General features: G+C 35.6%; 1 protein-coding gene across 1 annotated transcript; it reads left to right on the top strand.

Annotated features, from left to right (window-relative positions):
- Nucleotides 1-2,858: 2,858 nt before the first annotated feature.
- Nucleotides 2,859-13,651, top strand: LOC127855873 (uncharacterized). The gene is made up of 5 exons (XM_052391766.1): nucleotides 2,859-3,065; nucleotides 3,104-3,405; nucleotides 10,331-10,448; nucleotides 11,318-11,485; nucleotides 13,523-13,651. The coding sequence occupies exons 1-5, from the start codon at nucleotides 2,859-2,861 to the stop codon at nucleotides 13,649-13,651; spliced, it is 924 nt and encodes a 307-aa protein (XP_052247726.1).
- The last annotated feature ends 3,835 nt before the right edge of the window (nucleotides 13,652-17,486 follow it).

Below are 17,486 nucleotides of genomic sequence, written 5' to 3'. Positions count from 1 at the left end.
AAAATAGAAATGCGCAGCTGTGCATTGGGTATTAAGCAGATGTTTAAAATAGAAATGCACAGCTGTGCATTGGATGTTCTTCAGATGTTTAAAATACAAATGCATAGCTGCGCATCGGGTGTTCGGCAGAAGTTTAAAATAGAAATGCACAGCTGTGCATTGGGTTTTAATCAGAAGTTTAAAATAGAAATGCATAGCTGTGCATTAGGTGTTCGTTAGATGTTTACAATTTAAATGCACAGCTGTTCATTTGGTGTCCGTCAGCTGTTAAAATAGAAACGCAAAGTTGTGCATTTGGTTTTCGGCAGATGTTTAAAATAGAAATGCACATCTGTGCATTGGATGTTCGTCAGATGTTTAAAATACAATTGCACAGCTCTGCATTGGATGTTCATCAGATGTTAAATATATAAATAGCTGTGCATTGGATGTTCGTCAGATGTTTAAAATATAAATACATAGCTGTGTATTGGGTGTCCGTCAGATGTTTAATATATAAATGCATAGCTGTGCATTGGGTGTTAATCAGATGTTTAAAATAGAAATACATAGCTGTGCATTGGGTGTCCTTTAGATGTTTACAATTTAAATGCACAGCTGTTCATTGGGTGTTCATCAGGCCTCGTGTTCACAAAACATTGTTTGAAATCCAAAATCGATTTTGCTTGTCATTGAAAATGGATTTCAATTGTAGTTGATAGGCAAAAATGAAAATCGATGTCAGTTAAAATCGATTTTCGATTGCAAAATCGTTTTGTGAACACGGATCCAGATGTTTAATATATAAATGAATAGCTGTACATTTGGTGTTCGTCAGATGTTAAAATAGAAACGCAAATATGTGCATTGGGTGTTTGTCATATGTTTAAAATACAAATGCACAGCTGTGCATTGGGTGTTCATCAGATGTTTAAAACAGAAACAGGCTTAACGGGCTGATACAAATGCTTAATAGAGCGAATGTTTTTGCCCATTTAATATTCTTATTTAATATGCTAAGCAGGTTCAAATGGCTGCTTTATAGGTTAATATGGGCTAAATAGGTTGTATATTTCAATCGACGTACTAAACGTGCTAAACAGGCTGAACAGGCTATTACATAGGCTAAAGAAGCTTAATAGGATGTTTTAATCTTGCTTAATGGGCTAAACATGCTTAAGAGGCTGTTAAATAAGCTAAATATGATGTATGTTTCAACTTATGTACTAAAATGGCTTAATAGGCTAAATAGGCTAAATAGGATGTATGTTTCAACCTAAGTACTAAATAGGCTAAATAGGCTAAATAGGCAAACTTCACACACGTGGAAATCGCACGCAATCTTATGTCTTAATGCTTTTTCACGGGTGAAATTCAGAAAAATAATTGTTGCAAACCCGTGTCGACTTAATTTGTGGCCAGTTGTATCCCTTGTTAGTATAAATATTATAATTATATCCAAACAAAATCAATACTCGAACCTGTCATTTTGACTATCTTAAAAACATAAACCACATTTATTCTACTTCACTTTTGAATTTGTTTCGGTAGAATAGTAAGGATTAGCGATGTACTTACATAGTAGGTTCGTAGAAAAATATTGGTGAGGGGGGGGGGGGGGGGGGGGGGGGGGGATGAGGAGTTACACGTTAATGCCAATACATGAGAATGAATGAAGACGAAGCATAACATTTCTGGTGAATATTTTGATAGTGCTTATACATGGAACATCACCAATGGGATGTCGAGATTGCAAAACACTTTCACGCGATAGTGATAATTATTATTCGTCAAATATTTATTTTCGTTCCTAAATATAGTAAAAAATAATAATGTCCAATGTTTAAACAAAATTAAGATTGAATTACCGTATGCATAAAATACATTAATATCCAACGTAATCCACGCATACATATTTCGTCTGTTTCGAAATCAAGATAAATGTTGTTATGACACAAAGGGGAGTATTATAGTATAACTGACACGTGACATGTCCTGTAAAACGCTCATGCAGTAAAGTTAAATCGATTGGCAATTGGCTTCGAATATTTGCTAACATGGTACACGGCGAAAAAAGGGCTTAATGCATGTGCATTAAGTAAACGATTAAGTGTCTGGATTTTTGCTAACAAGAGACTTCCTTTAAACGAAAATACCATTACATAATAAGGTGTCGTCCCTGATTGGCCACTGCAGATTGCACAGGCTAATCTGGGACGACACTTTACTCACATGCATTAAGCTCCGTTTTCCCAGAGCGCAACTCATACCTACCGGTGGTTCCTAGCTCCAATTTCTTTGAGAACAATACTCCATGCGCCACAACTGATGTGCGGGTTAAACACTTTTTAAATGATGGTGCCTTCGGAATGACCCGACATCCATAGTAGGGTTGTGTACTTTAGTAATATATTAGATCACGGAGTGTATATTGATCTAGAGTCCGTGATCAGATTGACTAAATGTTTCCTGGTAATTTCTTTACATAAAGTTAATGTCCTCAAATAAAAACAAACATGATGACACATCACTGCATTTTAATCAGTTCGTCCCATTAAAAAATATTCCTACCATAAACTCTTAGTAAATAAAGTCGGGGCCTGACCAGACCTTTTGACTTCGTATAATGACCTATAGCAATAGCTTATGAAACGCCGGGGGCATTTTTTCCCGCCAGTAGATCCGATGGATAAATCCGAGTATTTCATTGGCTGATTTGAGAGAAATCCTCCCCAGAAGATTGGTCATATTGCTGCGTCCTATTCGAGATGAGTTGCTGAGTACTGCTTATGTAATGTTACACTGGTAAGTGTAGCAAAATCAGATCTCGGTCAGTAAATCGTAAGGGGAAGAGAGAATAAACTGGGTATGAACGCAGTATGGGGGAGAAGACAGGAGTGCGGGCAAGGGAGAAAAAGACAGGAAGGCGAGGAGAGAAGGGAGGAGAGAAGAGAGGAGAGAAGAGAGGAGCGCAGAGAGGAGGGAAGAGAGGAGAGAAGAGAGGAGAGAGGAGAGAAGACGAGGGAGGAGAGAGGGGAAGAGAGGAGAAGGAGAGAAGAGGAGAGCAGAGAAGAGAGAAGAGGAGAGCAGAGAAGAGAAATGAGAAGAGAGAAGAGGAGAGAAGAGAAGAGAAGAGAGAAGAGAAGAGAGAAGAGAGAAGAGGAAGAGAAGAAAGAGGAGAAGAGAAGAGAAGAGAGAAGAGAAGAGAGAAGAGAAGAGTAAGAGAGAGGAGAAGAGAGAAGAGAAGACAGAAGAGAAGAGACAAGAGAACAGAAGAGAGAAGAGAAGAGAGGAAGAAGAGCAGACAAGAGAAGAGAAGAGAAGAGAAGAGAGAAGAAAGAAGAGAAGACAGAGAGAAGAGACAAGAGAAAAGAAGAGAAGAGAAGATAGAGAGAAGAGAGAAGAGAAGAAAGAAGAGAGAGAAGGGTAAGAAAAGAGAGAGAGAGAGAGAGAATCTCTAAGAGAAGAGAGAAGAGAGAAGACAGAAGAGAAGAGAGAAGAGGGAAGAGAATTGTACGAGAAGAGAGAGAAGAGAAGAGAGAAGAGAAGGGAGAAGGGAAGAGAGGAGAGGAGAGAGAAGAGAAGAAAGAAGAGAAGAGAGGAGAGAGGAGAGAGAGATCTTCGAGAGAGAGAGATCTAGAGAGAGAGATAGAGATATCTCTCTAGAAGAGAAGAGAGAGAGAGAATAAAAATCTCTAATCTAGAATATCCTCTAATAAATAAATCCTATAATCCCTAATATAATATGATATAGGATATAATACAATATATACTACATAAGATAAGAGACCCTCTAGCATAATTTCTAATAATATATAATATAAGATAGAAGAGATAATATAAGTTCTCCTAAATCCTCTATAGAATATAATATCTATAATAATGTATAATATAATAGTTAATATAGGAATAAGAAATAATAGAATATAGAATATAATTTAGAATGGAAGCGGTAATGAGAATGAGAATAGAGAGAAAATATACAATAATATAAGATATAATACAGAATTTTAATATAAATTAATATGCTAATATGTAAGATATAATAATTTTTGATACTGACTATAGAATATAATATAATATATAATATAATGGGTATTTCGATCACGAATGGTGGTTTGAGTTTTTCAACAAAATGTATTTTACCAATCGCGATCTAGCTATGCATTTCTATTTCAAACATCTGACGAACACCCAATTTACAAGCTATGCATTTGTATTTAAACATCTGATGAACACCCAAATGACACAGCTGTTGCCTTTGTATTTTTTTACACATCTGACGAACAACCAGATGCCCACAGACTTTGCGTTTCTATATTACCCTAAAACGGACACTCAATTCACAGCTATGTATTTCTATTTTAAACATCTGATGAACACCCAATGCACAGCTGTGCATTTCTATTTTAAGCTTCTGCCGAACACCCGATGCGCAGCTATGAATTTCTATTTTAAACATCTGACGAACATCTAAAGCACAGATGTGCATTTCTATTTTTAACATCTGCCGAATACCCGATGCGAAGCTATACATTTCTATTTTAAACATCTGATGAACACCCAATGTACATCTGTGCATTTGTATTTTAACATCTGACAAACATCCAATGCACAGCTGTGCATTTGTATTTTAACATATGACGAACATCCAATGCACAGTTGTGCATTTCTATTTGAAACATCTGATTAATACCCAATGCACAGCTGTGCATTTCTATTTTAAACATCTAAAGGACACCCAATGCACAGCTATGCATATCTGTTTTAAACATCTGCCGAACATCAAATGCACAGTTGTGCATTTCTATTTTAAACATCTGATTAACACCCAATGAACAGCTGTGCATTTCTATTTAAACATCTGCCGAATACCCGATGCGCAGCTTTACATTTCTATTTTAAATATCTGATAAACACTCAATGAACAGCTGTGCATTTTTATTTTAAACATCCGACGAACATCCAATGCACATCTGTACATTTCTATTTTAAACATGAGATTAACACCCAATGCACAGCTGTGCATTTCTGTTTTAAACATCTGATTAACACCCTATGCATAGCTGTGCATTTCTATTTTAAACATATGACACACACCTAATGCACAGTTATGCATTTATATATTAAACCTATGACGAACACACAATGCACAGCTATGCATTTATATATTAAACATCTGATGAACACCCAATGCACAGCCGTGCATTTAAATTGTAAACATCTGACGAACACCCAATGCACAGCTATGCATTTCTAGTTCAAACATCTGACGAACACCCAATGCACAGCTGTGCATTTACTTTTTAAATATCTAATGAACACCCAATGCACAGCTGTGCATTTGTATTTTAAACATCCGACGAACATCCAATGCACAGCTGTACATTTCTATTTTAAACATCTGATTAACACCCAATCTACAGCTGTGCATTTCTACTTTAAACTTCTGCCGTACATCCGATGTGCAGCTATGCATTTATATATTAAACATCTGATGAAGACCCAATGCATAGCTGTGCATTTAAATTGTAAACATCTGAAGAACATACAATGCACAGCTATGCATTTCTAATTTAAACATCTGACGAACACCCAATGCACAGCTGTGCATTTTATTTTTAAACATCTGATGAACACCCAATGCACAGCTGTGCATTTGTATTTTAACATCTGACGAACATCCAATGCACAGCTGTGCATTTGTATTTTAACATCTGACGAACATCCAACGCACAGTTGTGCATTTCTATTTTAAACATCTGATTAACACCCAATGCACAGCTGTGCATTTCTATTTAAACATCTGCCGAATACCCGATGTGCAGCTATAAATTTCTATTTTAAACATCTTATGAACACCCAATGCTAAGCTGTGAATTTTAATTTCAAACATATGACGAACATCCAATGTAGAGCGTTGCGTTTCTATTTTAACATATGACGGACACCCAATACACAGCTATGCATTTATATATTAGACATCTGATGAACACCCAATGCACAGCTGTGCATTTGTATTTTAAACATCTGATTAAAACCCAACGCACAGCTGTGCATTTCTATTTTAAACATCTGCCGAACACCCTATTGATAGCTGTGCATTTCTATTTTAATCATCTGACGAACACCTAATGCACAGCTATGTATTTCTATTTTAAACATCTGACGAACACCCAATGCACAGCTATGCATTTATATATTAAACATCTGATGAACACACAATGCACAACTGTGCATTTGTATTTTAAACATTTGATTAAAACCCAACGCACAGCTGTGCATTTCTATTTTAAACATCTGACGAACAACCTATTGATAGCTGTGCATTTATATTTAAATCATCTGACGCTTTACACTTTATGCACAGCTATGCATTTATATATTAAATATCTGATGAACACCCAATGCACAGCTGTACATTTCTGTTTTAAACATCTGACGAACACCCAATGCACAGCTATGTATTTATATATTAAATATCTGATGAACACCAAATGCACAGCTGTACATTTAAAGTGTAAACATCTGACGAACACCTTATGCACAACTATGCATTTCTAATTTAAACATCTGACGAACACCTAATGCACAGTTGTGCATTTCTTTTTTTTAAACATCTGATTAACAGCAAATGCACAGCTATGTATTTGTATTTTTTTAACATCTGACGAACATCCAATTCACAGCTGTGCATTTCAATTTTAAACATCTGATTAACACCAATGCACAGCTGTGCATTTCTGTTTTAAACATCTGATGAACACCCAATGCACAACTATGCATATATATATTAAACATCTGATGAACACTCAATGCACAGCTGTACATTTAAATTGTAAACATCTGACGAACACCTTATGCACAACTATGCATTTCTAATTTAAACATCTGACGAACACCTTATGCACAGTTGTGCATTTCTTTTTTTAAACATATGATGAACAGCCAATGCACAGCTGTGCATTTGTATTTTTTTAACATCTGACGAACATCCAATGCACAGCTGTGCATTTCAATTTTAAACATCTGATTAACACCAATGCACAGCTGTACATTTCTGTTTTAAACATCTGATGAACACCCAATGCACAGCTATGCATATATATTAAACATCTGATGAACACTCAATGCACAGCTGTGCATTTAAATTGTAAACATCTGACGAACACCCAATGCACAGCTATGCATTTCTAATTTAAACGTCTGACGAACACCCAATGCACAGCTGCGCATTTCTATTATAAACATCTGATTAACACCCAATGCACAGCTGTGCATTTCTATTTAAACTTCTGCCGAACACCCGATGCGCAGCTATGCATTTCTATTTTAAACATCTGATGAAAACCCAAAGCACAGCTGTGTTTTTCTATTTTAAACAACTGATTATCACCCAATGCATGGCTATGCGTTTCTATTTTAACAACTGACGAACACACAATGAACAGCTATGCATTTGTATTTTAAACATCTTACGAACACCCAATGCACAGCTTTGCGTTTCTATTTTAATATCTGATGAACACCCAATGCACGGCTATTCATTTATTTATTAAACATCTGATGAACAACCAATGAACAGCTGTGCATTTTAATTGTAAACATCTGACGAACACCTAATGCACAGCTATGCATTTCTATTTTAAACTTCTGCCGAACACCCGATGCGCAGCTATGCATTTCTATTTTAAACATCTAAAGGACAAATGCACAGCTGTGCATATCTGTTTTAAACCTCTGACGAACACCCAATGCACAGCTGTGCATTTAAATTTTTAACATCTGACGAACACCCAATGCACAACTTTGTGTTTCTATTTTAACATCTGACGGACACCAAATGCACAGCTATGTATTTCTATTTTAAACATCTGATAAACACCCAATGCACAGCTATGCATTTATATATAAAACATCTGACGGGCACTCAATACACAGCTATGTATTCCTTTTTTAAACATCTGACGAACATCCAATGCACAGCTATTCATTTATATATTAAACATCTGATGAACACCCAATGCAGAGCTGTGCAATTGTATTTTTACATCCAATGCACAGCTGTGCATTCGTATTTTAAACATCTGACGAACACTCAATGCACAGCTGTGCATTTGTATTTTAACATCTGATTAACACCCTATGCACCGCTGTGCATTTCTGTTTTAAACATCTGATAAACACCCAATGCACAGCTGTGCATTTGTATTTTAAACATATGACGAATACCCAATGCACAGCTTTGCGTTTCTATTGTAACATCTGACGAACACCCAATGCACAGCTATTCATTTATATATTAAACATCTGATGAACACCCAATGCGCAGCTGTGCATTTAAATTGTTAACATCTGACGAACACCTAATGCACAGCTATGCATTTCTTATTTAAACATCTGACGAACACCAAATGCACAGCTGTGAATTTCTTTTTTAAATATCTGATGAACACCCAATGCACAGCTGTGCATTTGTATTTTAAACATCCGACGAACATCCAATGCACAGCTGTACATTTCTATTTTAAACATCTGATTAACACTCAATGCACAGCAGTGCATTTCTGTTTTAAACATCTGATTAACACCCAATGCACAGCTGTGCATTTCTGTTTTAAACAGCTGATGAACAGCTAACATCTAACAGCCAACTTCACATACCTATTTTATTCACGGCTAAACTACGATTTTTTTTTAAACAATCCGATTCACGGTTCATTAAAGCAATATTCAACATATGCTTAGTGTTGGTACTTTTTGTATATGTTTTTGTCACAACTGTTCGGTTGTTCGCTAGCTCATTTAACTTCTAACCCAAATATTGTTTTGTTTACTCTTAATGCCATTTCTACAAAAAAGTGCTAAGTCGGCGTGACTTAAGAAACAAAAAACATTGCAGAGTAGCATGAAAATAATAAATGTGGGCGTGGCTTAAATTATGTTATTGGACAGTGAACTGATGTTTTGTTAAGTTGGCGGAGTTTTGTATCGGTCTGTGGCATACTTGCACAAATTGGATCAGCGTGTCCAATTAAATTCGGATTATCGACATTAGAAAAGGCGCGATTTGTATGTAACGTTTTATAAAATCAACTGTATTTGTACCATTCATATTGTTTTGATGTATGATCCACAGATCTATGACTTAATTAAACTTTAATAGATGAATCACCAACAATACCACATCCAACACCACCGATACAACGACTTCTAAAAATATCACCGATACAACAACTTCAAACAATATTACAGATACCCTGTAGCAGCGTTATTACCACAGTTACTACCACCACTAATATCACAGCTGCCACAACCACTACTACCCCCACCGAGACAATCAACAATACACTCGACCGCTTTCACCATTCCCAACACTTCCCTTACCACAACCACTATCAAAATTACCACAACGACTGTCACCAAAACTACCAATACCATCGCGACCACAGCCTCTATTACAACAACCACAACCATCAACACTACCACCACTATCACCACTACTAAGACCACCACTGACACCGCTACCACTTCCACAACCACTACATCCCCACTACCACAACCAGCATCATCACTAACAACACGAACATCACCACCACCACCACTTACACGACTGCGACATTCACCACCACTAGCTCTTAATAAATCACACGAATTGATGGCTATTTCGACTGCTCATGAGAATGCACACCACACTTTCTAGCTAACAATGCGACTTGGCCAAGAAAAATGTCTGAATTAAGAGAACATTGCTCAAGTAAGCACCATTTTGAGTGTCAAAGAATAATGGATGTCAGATTTGAGTTGTGGTGATTTTTTGTTGGATGTTTTTAAGTTTCCAAGACATTGGTATTTGTAACTATAGCTGCATAAAGGAAGTAGAATTTATGCAATTCGAAAACAGGTGTAATGCTGGCTCCAGTCAGTATTTCTGTTGGAAATTTGAAAGGGCGTACGGACATTGAAATATTACACAAAATCTAACCCTTTGACCCCCAATTTTCTCCATTGCTGTTTAGTACTTGGTAAGATACCTATGTGAAAACATGGTTTCCAGGCACCTTGCGTCTGCAGGAAAGTGGCAGTTTGTATGTTGAAACTGGCTTAAAAAGGCTTGGAAACACACACAATTTTGATGTTTTCCCTTGAAATAATCAATACTAAAACATTTTGCCCCAACTCATTTGATTTGAATGTTCCTGATTTTTCAGAAGGCACACCCTCAACCATTCAGGAAATGTGCTTAGTTTATTTCCAGATTTGCGAGGTGACCAGTTTCCAGACAGTGGTTCGCTCCTGCTTGTGTACGAGATTGGCCGAGACTAAAACAACTGTATTGTGCCACCTTAAGCGATTATGCGTGGTTTGCACTCTGGATCAGCAAACGATTTATTGCTGAAAACTGCCTTACGGAGGATTCCGGAGATATCCGATGTATCACGATTGTCAGCGACAATGGACAGAAATGGGTTCGGTTGCACCAATACAAAATTATATACAAATTTATATTGGCTGAGTTTTCTTGTAATAACGAATTATATTATTATGCTTGACCTGTTCGTATAATGGTCAGATCAAATAAAGAGGCTTAAAGTGTGAAATCGCTTCTTAACCTCAGTGATCTTCACGATCAGTAAACAACTTGTTCTTTTGGATAGCGGTCGATGAGTTAGTGTCGTTTTCTTGTTTTCTTTAAACATTTCATTTTAAATCAAAATGCTAATATATCCAATGAATAAAAATCAAATTTAAGAAGCACTTCTACTACTACTACTACTACTATTACTACTACTACTACTACTACTACTACTATTACTACTACTACTACTACTACTACTACTACTACTACTACTACTACTACTTCTACTACTACTACTACAGCTACTACTACTACTACTACTACTACTACTACTACTACTACTACTACTACTACTACTACTACTACTACTACTACTACTACTACTACTACTACTACTTCTACTACTACTACTACTACTACTACTACTACTACTACTACTACTACTACTACTACTACTACTACTTCTACTACTACTATTACTACTACTACTGCTACTACTACTACTGCTGCTGCTGTTGCTTCTGCTGCTGTTGATGCTGTTGCTGCTGCTGCTACTACTAATATAACCTCTGCTACTTATTCCTCTGCCATCATAATTATTCTATAATACAACTTCGCATAATATGTTCGTCAACAATTTTTATATTCTTTATTTCTGTTTATAGTCGTGAAGAAAAAGGTGGAAGGGGCATTTGGCAGTCAATTCTTTGAAAAACCCGATTTAAGTTCAGGATTTGAACAGCCTTGCTTACCAACCAGAGTAAATTAAGCTCCGAAATGGACGTCACAAAGGAATTGATGCAAACTAAACGATCTAGCGTAGGAACTCGGCGTGAGTACAAACGAATGCAGATTGACCGACTGCTGACTGATCTACAGCCAAATGTCTTGACAGTAATTGAGGAGGAACCCTGTACGCCCAAGCCAGTAGGTCTCGGCGAAACTGTTAAACTCGCTATTGAAGTTCAAACAGCCAATCCCAAAGTGACGTCATTTCCGTTCGGTGAAACCACGCGAGATCGAGAGCGCGAACGAGACCGCGGACGTGAAAGAAATATCTCCGATAAGGCGCTTCCGATCGTAGAAAATGCGGGTTAATCGCACGGCGTTAATCTGTGCATGGTGTCGGCTGTTGTTCACATTAAAGCACATGAAGCGCGCCGAGCAAAATCGATGCGGGAGTTGAAAAAGAGGCATGTGACATCGTTGAAGGAATACGGCCGCAGCAGACGACATGAGCATAGAACGGCAGAGGATAAACCGGATGTTCAGAAGCCGGGATCCTGTCGTTATCTCAGGTGTCGTAAGGAGCAGGAACTAACGGCTGACTATTTGGAATGAACAGATGCTTCAAACGTAAATTCTGGATGTCATTTTTAAAAATACAATTGTGCAGTTTGCGATCAGAATTTCCAAAAAAGGCTAAACAAGTGAATTAAAAACAAAAAGTATCGAAAATGTTTTTATGGCATGATTTATTAGTTGCAAAACATACAAATCTTTATAAGCATGATTGTCAATATCAATCAGGCAGCAAATTATTCGCGAATTATAGAAGATATTGGTCGGTGTTTTGCACATGCACAAGCAATATTTTGTGTTTGCCTTAACATATACACATAACAATATATGAACATTAATTTACAAAAAAAAGAAAAATGGCAATCTTCGTATGGTAGTTATTAACCGTTAGTTCTGTTATCACAATATAAAGCGTCATTTTCTTTAAGATAAATGGTCATTCATATTTCTTGTTTGTCTGTTTGTTTCTATCTCAGGAATATTTCATTGTTGTTATTGCTGTGTGTTTTACTTATACTTTATGTAAACATTATATTCATTTTTGTCGATCATTAAATAGAAGTCATTGGAAAAAATGCTCATTTGATAACGTATCATATCTCGGAAACACTTGTGGTGTTTTGGTGAACCACTTCTGTTCAAAGTTCATCACATTCTTGTGAGATTACATATCATTTTAATCTTTTGCAACCTTTTGCATGTATTAATTGTTACATGTTTCGTGTAATTGTCGTTTTGTTGTTTTCATTGTGTTATTTTCATATATAATGCTGATATTGTTTCCATATTTTGTTAAACATTAACATAAACTTGAAATACAACTAATGTTGCTTGTTGTGATATAAAAGGCGGGCGTGTTCATTATTTATATATTTGAATTAAATTGTGACCCATTAAGATAGAAAAACGTATTACTACATAAAGATCTTTAAAGGGAATATTCCTATCAGAAATTGGTGAGCAATACTTATCAATGTATCTCTCTTTATCTATAAATTAACACCACGAAACACCCGCCAATCATATAAATAATAAATAATAAATAAATTATAGATATCAATTATATATATAATATATATAATATATATATATATATATATATATATATATATATATCTATATATATTATATATATTTTATCTATATATATATAATTATATTATATATAATATATATTAATATCTAATATATATATATATAGTAATATCTATATATATAATATACAGTATATATTTATCAATTGTTAGTTTACTTTCGAGTTCACATATTTATTTAAACAGGAATAATAAGAAGATGTAATAACATGTAAATTGTGGTTTTGACCTTAAGGGACGTTGTTTAAATTTGTTAAAATACACCTTAAACTCGCTGAATACATACGTATTATCTAACATGATTTGTTTGTTAGTGCTACACCGTCCCATGTTATGTTTGTAAGCCTTAAAATAACGTTTGCAAATAAATTTCACAGCATATGTCTAATTAATAATACATTCATCATAGTTATTTGCAATATTCTTCGTTGATTTCATAAACCATGCTGAGATGATACATGCAGTTTCTATCTGCATTAACGAATATAAAGTTATATAATGCGCGTAGTTCTAAGTGTGATATTATTTTTCTGAACAAAATATCAAAGGTTACATTTTTTAATCATCATCATCATCATTATCATCATCATCATCATCATCATCATCATCATCATCATCATCATCATCATCATCATCATCATCATCATCATCATCATCAACAACAGTAGGAGCATTATCCAGCCGCATCGAAATATAGTTTACATAGACATCATCGCAATCAAGCTAATAAACATTATAACTAATTACACAATCAACGACAACGCTGTTTAACTATTGAATTGTATTTAATAATCATCAGTATTATACGATATAAGCAACAAAGAGCTCACACAAGTATTACACAATCCGAAACAACCGATACTCGTAATTAATTATACATAAACATATGTCAGATAAACATATTTGAGAAAATGCATCTAAACTGTTGAAGCTATATGTATTTTAAAAATAAATACACTCCTTTTGTATTTATCCTTGAAACGTAAATTTTATAGAACACATTTTTTGAAGGTACAGTTATTAAAGACGATTAAAACAACACACACTTTGCACAAAAATCAGATATACACACTTTAATATATGTTGAATATTAACTAATCAAGTTGTGTTAAATAATAAAGAAAAAACGGAAATCATAACTGAGATGTCATGCAATAGTAATATATGAAGTCAAATGCTTTGAGAATATTGCGGAATATGTACAGTAAAATGCGCATACTTTAACGCGCATGTGTAAGACTGTATAAAACTATTAAAATCATATAATTCATCAACACAAAAGAAAGCATTCAATGAAGCTATGTACAATTGAATAACATTTACAAAAAACATTAACTAAATGTAATTGAAAGTCTTATTGCGTTTAGTAGTGTGACACTTGCTTAGTAGCAAGAAGAAACATCGCCTATTGTTTTTTCGTGTATTTGAATTAATGCATCTGCCGTTATTTACTATTTTGGAGCTAAATTGACGTGATTGTGTTTATTTAAATAATCCATCAATTTTACAGAAAAACTCGTGCGAATGTGTATCTTTTAAAGATGGATGGATATTAAAAATATATATTTGTCATTGAATGTCACTACAAATTAGATTGAGATCATTTTAAAGTCGCAATAGTATTTGTCTACTATATTTTTGTCAAATTACACAAGAGGCGTATTCAACAACACAGTATGAAAGCATAATGCTATAGCTTAATGTCATGTATCAAACAAAACAACAAAATATATTTGACACATAGTGTCAACACAGTTTCGATTTGTTCAAAGTGCCACACGCACTTCAGGAGATTAAAAACATTTGATTTATATTAATATATAATGACCAACAACAGCATACAGTAATTTATGACATTGAGTCTGGACGTACATGAAGTCGTATATAAAGTCAATTATTTTTCTCTCATTCATACATTCAATGAATCTTTAATAAACACCATCTTTAACGTTAAGTTCATCGTTGGCAGCGTCATCAACGCCACTAATGTCACGTACAGATATGGCAAAACAGTCAAAAACTGGCAGGCTCTTCAAACGTATTGGATTTGACAAGCACGGTGCACAAAACGCAAATAAAAATATTTCACATGCATTTTAATTATTTAAGTGTCTTAAATTATATACAAAAAGGACAGTCAAAACGGTGATGTCCTGCAATCTTTATAGATAAAGTCAACGGAATGAAAAGTGTTCAGTTAAATACTTATGTTTCAATGCGCACTACATACAATTTTAACACCGTGTTCGAAATTGTTTAGTGCATTCAAACAAAGACATGCATTAAATGACAACATTTCAAATTTACACGAAATATAAACGTAAGGTGATTATGCAGCTTTATTATTCCTTTTAGTAGTGTGACACGAAACATTGCGACTTGTTTTTTTTATATAAATACATCTTAAGTAATTTACTATTTAGGAGCGACGTTTACGTAATTGTGATAATTTTTTAGAGTCAATTAATGTTACAGAAAAACTCGAATGTATCTCTTTTAAGGTTTGGCAGAACAGAAACATATATGTGTCGTTGGTCTTTAATACAATTTAGGTTCAGAACGTTAAAAAATAGAAACATTATTGTTTTCACTATATTTGCTTGCCAAATAGCACATGTCGGAAATGCAACAACACACTATTCTAGCATAATGCTATAGCTTTAGTGCATGAACAGAACGAACTAAACATCATTGTACGCATAATGTTACACAAGTTTCTATTTTTACAAAGTATTACACACACATAATAACGCTTGAATAACACTCGTTTCCTTTTAATTAAATGTCTAACAACAACACACACTTATTTATAAGAATGAGTCTGGATTTATGTGAAGTCCTATTGAAATTCGACTATATTTGAATATTCTCATACATTTAGCAAATTTTTTATATGCATCATGTTTCTTGCTTAAGTAACGGCGAACAGGGTCAACAATACTACCAATATAACGTACAGGTATGGCAGAATTAGATTCAGATTCATATATTCGGAATCGTTTAACTACAACATTCGTCCGGGACACAAGTTCTTTTTCCATTGGAATGTATTCATGTAGTGGGATTCTATTTTGGTGTTTATCACTAGAAGCACAACCGAATTGTAGATTAATCTCAATTGCATGCGAACATGCAGTCAGTGGGCCCACAAAGTCCCGTAATTCGGAGGGAATCAATGTGTTAAAGTAGATATTGAAATACTGCAATGATCGTGGTACCTGCAGCGCAATGAATGTATCCACATGTAGTGTAAGCGTTTCCAGCTGTGTAATTGATGGTAGCGACTGAGGAAACGACTCCCCTGCATTCCACACTCTCATAGTTCCCCGCTTACCACACAGACTCAGTCTCTTGATGTTCAGACCATGGAGAACCTCCCGCAGACCTGGACTGTCTACATCCACACCAATACTAAGTGTTTCCAGCTGTGTGAGCGATGATAGCGACTGCTTTAAAGACGTCGCATACTCTAGTTTAAAACATACATAGTGCCCAATCAGACTCAGACTCTTGATACTCAGACCATGGAGAGCCTCCCAAAGACCAGGACTATTACGATTATCAGGACTGTAATACTCCACACTAATACTAAGTGTGTCCAGCTGTGTGAGTGATGATAGCGACTGCTTCAGCGACTGAGACGACTCTGCATGATCCACCCAATATTCTCTCGTCTCACCACCCAGACTCAGACTCAGTCTCTTGATGTTCAGACCATGGAGAGCCTCCCACAGACCAGTACTGTCTGCATCCACACTAATACTAAGTGTTTCCAGCTGTTTGAGCGATAATATCGACTGTTTCAGAGACTCCGCATACTTCAGTTTAAAACCTGTTGACCAACCACTCATACTCAGACTCAGACTCTTGATACCTAGACCATGAAGAGCCTCCCACATACCAGGTTCTTCATAGTATACTTTAATACTAAGCATTTCTAGCCGTGTAAGTGAGACTAACGACTGAGACAATGACTCTATATGCTTCAATTCCCTATCACTATTCAGACTCAGACTCCTAATATTCAAACCGTGAAGAGTCTTCCACTGATCAGGTGACTGAGGTATGCTATGGTTCACTTCAATACTTAGTTTGTCCAGCTGTAAGAGCAATACAAGCGTCTGAGTCAACGACTCTTTATGATTTTCTCGAAAAGCTTTACAGGGATTATCCATACTCAGACTATTGATATTCAGACCATTGAGAGCCTTGCACAGACTGGGATCACGTAAGGACACTGCTATTGGTTTATTTTCTGTTTTTATTTCTACACGGCCAGTTTGACATAATTTGCAGACTGCGTCCCCTACACACGACGTTATTTCACAGTCATTCAGCATACACTTCACCGTATGATCAAGAGTCAGCAGAATGCTGAGTAGACTGCATAGCGACGTATAAGAACATGTGACATGGCGTAATTCAATATCTTTTATAGAGGGCAGTACTGGGGAAGGGTTTGAGCACTGGCTTGTATCGGAACTATTTAGAACAATCCAGACCGGAAGTTCCAATGTGGCCACACAGGCAGA

The sequence above is a fragment of the Dreissena polymorpha genome, chromosome 13, assembly GCF_020536995.1.
Source record: "Dreissena polymorpha isolate Duluth1 chromosome 13, UMN_Dpol_1.0, whole genome shotgun sequence".
Classification (NCBI taxonomy): Eukaryota; Metazoa; Mollusca; class Bivalvia; order Myida; family Dreissenidae; genus Dreissena; species Dreissena polymorpha.
Note: the sequence above shows the minus strand (reverse complement) of the source record. Positions and strands in the feature narration are given on the sequence as shown.

Coding starts and splice junctions, on each gene's coding strand:
- LOC127855873 (XM_052391766.1), top strand. CDS start 2,859: ATGGGGGAGAAGACAGGAGTGCGGGCAAGGGAGAAAAAGACAGGAAGG. Junction 3,406..10,330: donor AAGAAAGAAGAGAGAGAAGG/GTAAGAAAAGAG, acceptor TGCCACCTTAAG/CGATTATGCGTGGTTTGCAC. Junction 11,486..13,522: donor AACCCTGTACGCCCAAGCCA/GTAGGTCTCGGC, acceptor TTTTAATCATCA/TCATCATCATTATCATCATC.